Here is an 8587-nt window from a genome sequence, read left to right as displayed (position 1 = left end):
TAGATTCCAGGTGTACTGGGAAATTATTTGTGGGTCGACTCGCCGTGCACACTACCTAAGGTGAAAATGCTTGAATTAGGCCAGCAAAACACAAGCAGTAGCGACGGCAGCCGCGATGAAGGACACCCACGACGTGGACGCGGTGCCAGTCTTGGTGTCAGGGGGCCCAGGCACTTCGTCGCCATAGCATGGGATGTCCGAAGACTTGAGACCGCTTAACGCCACCAACAGGTCGGCGTTCGGGACTTGCCACGACTTGGACGTCATAAGGCCGTAGCGGGCTTTCCCAATGGTTTTGTTGCCCGGGGGGGGAGCTTCCAGCCACATTTCCGTGTCTGGGTTCAACGAGGCGTAGAACCCTCCCGCCGTCGATGTCGCGAGGTACTTGATGATCAAATCGAGAACGGACGACTGGAGCGGCTGGCTCGACCCGTATACTCCGCCAAACGACCCAAACACGACCGGGACCTTCGCTTCTTTGACGACAGGGCCGACGGTCTCGTCCAGCAGGCGCTGGTACAGCGCCGACATGTCCGACGTCGACAGCGGCGTGAATGACTGGCACTGGAGCTTGGAATTTTCGCACGACAGTGCCCGCTTCGTGTTGGGAACCTTGAGTCCGTTCTCAATCACGACGCACTCAGTGTCCTTGTCGGCCAAAATAGCAGTCGAGCAGTTGCTCTTGGGGTCGAAAAAGAATCCCAACGGCTCGACGCCTTGCGTGAACGCTTGCGGGGTGTACACGATGTTTTTTGCCTTAAGCGGACGAACCGTCGCGTTCACAAAGTTCATGCCAGGCCAGACCTTGTAGCTGTTGGTTTTCACGGTGAAGCTGCCCTTGCTGCTACCTATGATGGATACACCGTAAGCCTCGCTCGTGTAGGACGGGATCCATTGGCGCTGGAGGCACGACGCACCTGCGACGAAGACAAGCCATTGCGGACACAGCTCGTTGACTTTGGCAGCAATCGCGTCGGCCGCAGACGGCCAGTCCAATGTAGTGCTGGCTTTGGACGGCCAGTCGACTTCCGTCATGGCGTTCTTCAAGTCGATGCCCATCACGTTCCAGTACTCGGGCTTGCAGTAGTACGTGGCGAGGAGAACGGCCGTCTTGTACGCGATGGACTCTTCCACGGCTCCCTTGGTGGGGTAGTACCAAAATGCGTCTTGCGCAAACTGTTCTGTCAACGTGTGAATGTCCAAAACCACGGAAATGCGGTACTTTTGGAAGCTCCCAATGAATCGAGCGACAAAATCCGCCATCTTGGGAGTGAATCCCTTGTCATACAACGCAATTTCTCGATTTTCGCCGTGGATATTGGTCACCTTGGGCGCGTAAGTCGTGTCGATGAAGTTTCTGGCAGACAACGGCAGTCGGACGGTGTTAAATTTGTTGGCGTACAGGAACTTGAGCATGTCGGCGAGGGCCGTGCCTGATATCCCCGAGTCACGCTGGATTGTCCCATTGCCCCACATGCCGGCGGGAATGCCGTCGGGAGTTTCCATTCCCATCCATTGCACGCCCTTAATTTGAATGGGGGTCTTTGTGGTCGGTGTCAAAGGATCGACGGCAAAGATCTCGTTGCCCTCTGCAACATAACTCGTGTGCCGGCATTCTAGAACACCCAGACACTTCAACGGATGCGCCTACGCTCAAAGGGAGGCTGTATGTACACGTACTGCGAAAGGTCTTGATGTCTGTGGGCGTCTGTTGTGCCGCAGCCAGCGCCACGATCGCGGCCATGAACAAAGCGGCGACTCGCATCTTCGCGGACGAGTTCCAAAATGGCTTTTCAGCTCGACAGCTTCTTCAGCTCCATCTACGAATGCTCAATAATATTCAAATCATTTTGATATGTGTATCTACATTAAAATATTTGAATTCAATTTAGTGATAGGCGTTCGACGATCTCATGCCGTGTGACACACTTGAATTGACAAATATCGCGTTTGGTCAAAACTTGCACTATACAAATATATAGTATAATTACCTCGCGCAACTTGACATTTTGATGGATTTGCACGTGATACACAAGTGTAGGTAAACGATATCATCTATCATTTAATAGAGAATAAATCCTGCATAACATAACACGTTGTTTTGGCCCATGACGGTGGCGACTTTGATGTCCGCCAACCTCTACATGCATGTGCTGGGGCTCAAAGCCGTGTGTCTAGCGTGTACGGTCCAACTAGGTAGCTTGACGAGGTGTACAACATGCCGAACCAGACGCGCGGTGCTGCAGAAAATCCATTAAGAAAATACGGATTTTTGGATTTTTGGCGGGCTTGCATCGAAATGAAATAGGCACGGGGATTGGACAAATTCGTCCAATCCGAACATGTCACCACAACCCCACGACAATTCGATCAACCCGTGCCGACGATGCGGTCGGAGGTCGCCCCAACAACGTGAGCAACGCACGTCCTGCCGCCACGACCTTGACGCCATTGCTCGAAGGTGGCTCACTTGATGGAGGTATCGGTCTTTCCCAAACCATAGATCGTAGCGTCGATGTAAAGCGTGTAAAGCGTAAAGTAGCCATCAATTCTGCAAGCGCGGATCCACACAAATGAGCACGCCTCGAAAGGCTTCATGAAGAAAGGATGTGCTCGTCATCGTGGCCACAGCTTATCGATCAAACTGTCGTAGTGCACGCACTGAAAAAAGCAAGATGCACCGTGCGACCATTCCAACGACATCGCCGCCAGCGGCAAATTTACACCGCGGCGCAGCAAGAGATCGTCTTGTAAGAAACTTCACTATGCCTACATATACACACACATCCGTCGCGGCGGAAACAGCACACGCCATGGCTGTACAGTGAACCCCAGTAAAGCCGACATGGTTTCATCCTGACGTGCATGGAGGCAGCATAAAATCAAGTCTTTAACTTACGGGAGGTAGTCCAACTTGATTGGCTATAACCAAAGTAATTTCTGTCAGTCAATCACAGTTGTTATTGTATCTGCACTCCAATTGGTCAAAAATGTTATAGAGGTGGTCGCTTCTTTTGGGGGTGTCGCCGTTTTTCCGGGCTAACAGTCGCTCTCGCTGGTCGACGGGGAACTGGTACTACTGCCATCGTCACTGTCACCGTCACTGCTGTCGGAGGAGTTTTCGATCGCAATCGCTGTCCTCGTGCTGGTTCCTTTCTTTCGCTGGTTCGGGGCCACGCCATGGCTTCTGTCCACGTCGTCGTCGCTGCTATCGTCGTCGACAAGGCGAAGGAGCAAGTTTGTCAAGTGCTGGGGATGTGTCCAACCTGCAGGCACAGTGTGGGCGAACTTCGTCGGGGGGCAGTGAATTCCATGGGTCCACTGTGGCCCGATAGGATGGCCTTCCACGGTCACCGTCACGAACGGGTAGGGAGACGAAGGGTGGGGGAACTTGTCTTTGACAAAAGCTTTGACTGTGTTGACCATGCGGCGAAAGGACGCCGTGGGGTCTTCACGAAGCCCCAGGTGTGACAAAGCGTCCAGCTGATTCGTGGTCAGCGTGCGGTTCGCGGCGTACGAGAACGTAGCTCCAAATGCACACCTCCATTCGATAGAGGCAGGAAGCGTCATGTCCAGGGTCGTGGTTGCAGTCGAGTGGCGGCGGCGAACAGGGATCGGCGGCGCCGACAACTCGACTTGCTGGATTGGTGGATACTCTGGCCACATCTTGTGGCCTTGGGTCTGCAAAAACGATAGGACAGCCTTCTTGCCATGCATGCGGTAAATGGCATTCAGTGGCATAAACGAGCTTGTCATGACGGGCCAGGCAGGGTGCGGATATGCCCCGACGAATTCGACCAACTCGTTCCCGTACTCGGACGACTCGACCAAGCGCTGGAACTGCCCCATCAACAGAATCACATTGTCGCCCAACGCGTCCAGCGCCACAGTGTTTGGCGCCCACGAGAACCGACACTCCCACAGCAACGCCGCCGATTTCGTCCAAAAGTCTCGCAAGCATCGGTTGAATGTGTGGGCAATGGTGGTGGCCCTGTCGGAGCGCATCGGGTCAACGTCAGGCAGAAAGGACGCCACCGCCATGTACTTGAGCCACGGTTTGGTCTCTCGAATGGCCGCCAGCATCGCCGTGATGCTGCCAGGACAGGTCGCAGGGACTTGGCGACGTATGGAGCGGGCTGGATTCGCGATGGGAGACGAACCAAGCGACGCCCTTCTTCCAGTCGCCGATGCTTGAGTTGTGGCATGAGTTTGAAACGCAAATGCTTTCACATTTGAACCACTTCGTTTTTTCGATGGAGAGACCGCCTCAGCACTTGCTGGGTTTTGCGGCGTTGTCATGGCTGGAGCTTGGTTTGATGCCGGAGCTAATCGGCCGCTGGACGAAGGAGGCAACGCTGCGGGAATTGCAAATTTCACCGACTTTGCGCGTTGGGGCGCCGGAGATTTTGGGACGACCAGCGATGCTTCTGGTGCGCTCGTTAGTGCTGGAGCTGCATCGTATTCGATAGCAGTGGAACGAGGGGGACTGAGGCCGCCGGTGGCTGTCGTCACAACGCAGCCAGGAGGAGAAGCAAAGGAAGTTGCTGCGGAAGGGAATGGAGCGCCCAACGCTTCGTGTGATGTACAAACTTGAGTGTCGGGGGCTTGGGGCGTGGCAGAGACTTGTTGCATTGTTGTGGGTGGCACTGGAGCTGGCTGGACCGGCGCTGGGGACACGATGGGGGGTTGTGCCTTCTCCAAGGCCGGCAGTTCGGTGATCTGCGCCAGAGAAAGTTGTGATGGTCCGCTATCTGAGCGATCCACAGCGCTGGGTCCTAGATACAGCGGCGCATTGTTGATTTTCGTCTGCATGGGCTGCATTGCCGCCGCAGTGGCGTCCGAGCAGTGGCGCTTCGTTGGCGCAACCTCCGCGGTAGTTTCGTCAAGGTGGTTTCGCTTGTGCGAGTCAGCCTCTCCTTTTTCTGATGTCCTAGCACCGTGTGAGGTCGGAGGGTCAGGCGTCGGTTCAGGATCAACGTCATCATTCTTCTCATCATCTGGCTGCCCTCGATCGTCGCCCGACTCGTTACTGTCAGCTTCGTCGTCATCTGTTTCAAAAGGCTGCCATTCGGGAATCGGGAGCGAGGCTGGGGCGGTCGCAGGTGCAGTCGTCAACGCAAAAACCCCAGTGGACGTCTTGAACTCGTCTAAGCGAACGGACGGCGCGCAGGTGGCCCGACACGTCCATCTGCACTCTTGCTCCCATGCCTCGATAAGCGCGGCCACGTGTTCTAGGCCAACAACACTGACTTGACCAGCGACCCAGTTCCAAAAGCGCACGACAGCAGTGTTGCGCTCCTGTTTTGCCCGCATGTACTTGACAGATAGTTTATGGTGTGCGGCCGCCAGCCTGGATGTCCTCGCTACTTCACGTTGCACGCGTGCCTCGATCATACGCATCGATTCGGTGAGTAGGGCATTGCGCTCACGCAGCGCCGCGTTTTCGAGCTCGAGCGAGTCGGTTCTTGTTCCTTCTGCTGTCACGTCATTGGAACCTTGTTGACGTGAGCTTGCCGAGGCAGCGCGCAGCTTGCTCAACGTCACGGTCACTGCGCTCGTCCACTTGGCGGCTTCCTTGAGCAACTCATGCGCGTGGACGGACAGATCGGCCATCGCTTCGACCGCATCGTCATGCATCATGTTCGATTGCGATGGGTTAGGCAGTTGTCATCCGGATTTTTTGACGTTATCCGGATAGCAATCTGCGCAAGGAACTTGACAAGAAGCACGATGGGAATCGATGGCCTCTTGGTGCATCTGGGAAGCGTGATGAGCGAGACGCATGTGAGCAGGTAGGTCGGGCATCTGCGATTAACGAGGCTCGTAGTACGATCTAATGAGGTCGTAGGTTCGATGGCAAGCGCGCAGGCATTGACATATCCGTGTGGATGTACGGCGGGGCGTCGGCGAACGCAACGGAACTTGCCCTCCAGGCTGAGAACAACGTCGACGTCATGACCATCGAGCACACACTCGCGTACGAGTCGTACTGCATCAGTCGCTTGGAGCTGCTGTTGAAGCACAACATCACGCCGGTTGTTGTGTTTGAAGGCGCGGCCATGGCCACCAAGGCCGTGACGTCCACAAGACGTGAACACGACCGCCGAAAGCATTTGCTGCGTGGGCTGAGCTTGCATGCAAACCATGATCTCGTGGTACACGCCACCGTTTGCATGTCGAGTAGCGATCTACGATGGTGACCATAGACGTCTAGGAGAGCGAGAAAGCGTTTGCAAGAAGCCTCAAGATTACACGAGCCATGGCTCGGAAATTTCGAAGGACATTGCAAAGACTGCACCCCAGCATTGAGTGCATCGTGGCGCCGTATGAAGCCGACGCGGAGCTGGCACATCTCTCGCTGATCAAATATGTCGATGTCGTTATCTCGGAAGACTCGGACTTAATTCCGTACGGATGTCACACGGTGAGCTCGTTGTCCCACCACCCTTCTCCATGCGCTAAATTCATTGCATCGCGCTAGGTACTGTTCAAAATGAACGATCTCGGCCAAGCGCTCGAGTTTCGAAGGCGGCACATTGGCGCGTGCGAAGCGTTTTCGTTTATCGGGTGGACCGAGCTACAGGTACGTGCGTGGCATGAGCGACCGCATAGTGCCGTCCGCTGGCGACGGACCGACTGGCTCGGTTGCAAACGTGTGGATGCGAGTGGCCCAATTTCACGGCGGTCGTTCGTAGTTCCTGCAGCTGTGTGTGTTGGCAGGATGTGACTACTGCCCGACTGTCCCTGGCGTCGGCTTTGTGTCAGCCTACAAGATCGCCAAGTCGTGCCCGTATCCATCGATGGTAAGTCGAGGCATCGAGGTGGCGTGCATGGTGTTCCCAGTGCCCAACAGCATTGATGGAAGCGATTCCTGACGCATGGTGTAGGTGCTCAACTACCTGCACCAACACCACAGCGACGTTTTGCCAGCGAGCTACGACGCGGACTTTTACCGGGCGCTCCTGACATTTCGCCACCATATCGTGTACAATCCAGTTGTCCAGGTATGCCGACTTGCTGGGTGGCAGTGCTCGTGGCGCGTTGTGCACAGCAGTGGCGGGCATTCTTGGCCTTACCGCTCGGGCGATTCGATGGTGCCATGCGCATTCGATCGCTGACGGGGAGTTGGTTGTAGCGTGCGACGATGTTGCACGACTGGGCTACGTCTGCGGACGATATTCGCGAGTGGGCAAGTGATATCGATCCAGCGTCGTTCCTCGGCAACGTTGAAATGCCGCACCAACACGCCAAAGGCGTCGCCGAAGGCCGACTCCACCCGACAACCTATGCGGCATACCACGATTGAAAACGGCTGGTCTTTGACTCCCCAGAAGCTGTGAAGCGGTCAGCTTGGTGGGTGATGCACTTGCCACGGCTAGTGTGCGCATGGGCAGTCCATCGTCTCGATTTTGAATGGTCCAGCCCATCCAACTCGTCAGATCGAACGAGTGGCAGAATGCCGTGCTTGTTTGATGAGCGGCTGAGGATGGCACGGGTGGTCCGTACGTGCGCGGAGGTGGGGTTGCAACTACAACTCTATTGCATTCGATATCTCGAACTTTGATCTCGAAGGATCGTTTGACAATGTCGATGGGCGCGGCGGTCACGTCACCTGACTTGGTCTGCGGGCGCTGTCTTCTTTCAGCGGAGTTCGCGTGGCAGTGTGTAGGGATATGGAGGTAGTTGGAGGATTCTGGGCCGCCGACACGGGCAGTGCCGACGATGATGACAATGTTGTAGTCGAGTTGAGGATGACGCCGAGGGCATGGATCATGCAATCACCGACGTCGACGGCACCACGCCGAGCAAGACGCGATCCTCGATGTACGTGGAGACCAGGAAGGTGTTCGAGGAGCGCTAAGCTAGCGTGCATGTGGGCCGTCAGTCCCTTCTTGGCAACGTGGTCGCAGTCGTGCACATCACTTGAACGTTTGCGCTTGGCGGGCTTGGAACACACGATTGAGAACGACGGCGGCGACGACTGCGCTGGTGGACTGGACCGTGCTCTCACCGACGACATCCCGCTAGCCAAGACTTCGATAATGGAAGGCTCCCTCCCGAGGAGGCAGAGGGCGTCCGTTGGGTAGGGTGTGCCGGGCCCGATCGAGTAGGATGAATTCACATACAAATATCGCTATAATGTTGTCGAATGTGAAGCTACAAATTCCGCGAAAAACGTGGTCGTAACGAATCGAATCAAGTCACGACCAGTTGTCTATATAAACTTTCCTATTATTCAAGATTCAAACGCAGGAGATGATTCACTTGATCGTTGCAATCGGGAGCAATCCTGGCGAAACGTCACCAGTTGCGACGGTGGCGTTGGCGTGAGAGAGCCGTGGAAGCGCCAGGGCAAAAACGTTTGAAAGGCATGGGGGAACGCGTAGTTCTGCAGATGACGACGATGTTGGAGCCACTTGTGCAGGACACACCTCGCCACCGACATACTTACGTTCGTGGCAGCGAAGGTAGATGTAGACGCCGGCCAAATACACCCCATCATTTCAGTGTGATCCATTGACTCTTGGCTCCATCGATTCATTGCAGTTGATCCAGGGCAAATAAACAAAAAAGTCATGAGCAAACA

At 55.3% G+C, this 8587-nt stretch overlaps 4 protein-coding genes across 5 annotated transcripts; 2 read left to right on the top strand and 2 right to left on the bottom strand.

Moving 5' to 3' along the window:
- Positions 1–1815, bottom strand: H310_04384 (hypothetical protein). The gene is made up of 3 exons (XM_008868710.1): positions 1681–1815; positions 918–1616; positions 1–848 (listed from the first exon to the last, which is right to left on the bottom strand). Exons 1-3 carry the CDS (start codon positions 1763–1765, stop codon positions 76–78), a joined length of 1557 nt encoding a protein of 518 aa, XP_008866932.1. The 5' UTR covers positions 1766–1815; the 3' UTR covers positions 1–75.
- Positions 1816–2939: 1124 nt separating this feature from the next.
- Positions 2940–5645, bottom strand: H310_04383 (hypothetical protein). Its single transcript, XM_008868709.1, has one exon. It carries the CDS (start codon positions 5638–5640, stop codon positions 3040–3042), a length of 2601 nt encoding a protein of 866 aa, XP_008866931.1. The 5' UTR covers positions 5641–5645; the 3' UTR covers positions 2940–3039.
- Positions 5646–5708: 63 nt separating this feature from the next.
- H310_04382 lies at positions 5709–7571 on the top strand. 2 transcript variants are annotated; one of them, XM_008868707.1, is made up of 7 exons: positions 5709–5792; positions 5849–6155; positions 6215–6424; positions 6482–6583; positions 6696–6803; positions 6888–7004; positions 7136–7571. In XM_008868707.1, the coding sequence occupies exons 1-7, from the start codon at positions 5731–5733 to the stop codon at positions 7304–7306; spliced, it is 1077 nt and encodes a 358-aa protein (XP_008866929.1). In that variant the 5' UTR covers positions 5709–5730; the 3' UTR covers positions 7307–7571. The 2 variants fall into 2 exon arrangements, with proteins under 2 accessions (XP_008866929.1, XP_008866930.1); XM_008868708.1 differs by lacking the exon at positions 7136–7571 and having other exon boundaries at positions 6888–7131.
- On the top strand, positions 7518–8106 carry H310_04381 (hypothetical protein). Its single transcript, XM_008868706.1, has one exon. The coding sequence runs from the start codon at positions 7674–7676 to the stop codon at positions 8085–8087; it is 414 nt and encodes a 137-aa protein (XP_008866928.1). The 5' UTR covers positions 7518–7673; the 3' UTR covers positions 8088–8106.
- The last annotated feature ends 481 nt before the right edge of the window (positions 8107–8587 follow it).

The sequence above is a fragment of the Aphanomyces invadans genome (genome assembly GCF_000520115.1).
Source record: "Aphanomyces invadans strain NJM9701 unplaced genomic scaffold supercont1.7, whole genome shotgun sequence".
NCBI classification, from domain to species: domain Eukaryota; phylum Oomycota; class Saprolegniomycetes; order Saprolegniales; family Verrucalvaceae; genus Aphanomyces; species Aphanomyces invadans.
The sequence above is the reverse complement of the archived record's forward strand: the minus strand, read 5'-3'. Positions and strand labels throughout refer to the sequence as shown.

Bases quoted from the DNA above. Each gene is read 5' to 3' on its own strand.
- H310_04383 (XM_008868709.1), bottom strand. From the start codon at position 5,640: ATGATGCATGACGATGCGGTCGAAGCGATGGCCGATCTGTCCGTCCAC.
- H310_04381 (XM_008868706.1), top strand. From the start codon at position 7,674: ATGGAGGTAGTTGGAGGATTCTGGGCCGCCGACACGGGCAGTGCCGAC.
- H310_04384 (XM_008868710.1), bottom strand. From the start codon at position 1,765: ATGCGAGTCGCCGCTTTGTTCATGGCCGCGATCGTGGCGCTGGCTGCG. The intron at 1,617-1,680 runs GTACGTGTACAT...TGGGTGTTCTAG, and splicing joins AGACATCAAGACCTTTCGCA to AATGCCGGCACACGAGTTAT. The intron at 849-917 runs GTGCGTCGTGCC...TATCCATCATAG, and splicing joins ATGGCTTGTCTTCGTCGCAG to GTAGCAGCAAGGGCAGCTTC.
- H310_04382 (XM_008868707.1), top strand. From the start codon at position 5,731: ATGGGAATCGATGGCCTCTTGGTGCATCTGGGAAGCGTGATGAGCGAG. The intron at 5,793-5,848 runs GTAGGTCGGGCA...ATGAGGTCGTAG, and splicing joins AGCGAGACGCATGTGAGCAG to GTTCGATGGCAAGCGCGCAG. The intron at 6,425-6,481 runs GTGAGCTCGTTG...GCATCGCGCTAG, and splicing joins TTCCGTACGGATGTCACACG to GTACTGTTCAAAATGAACGA.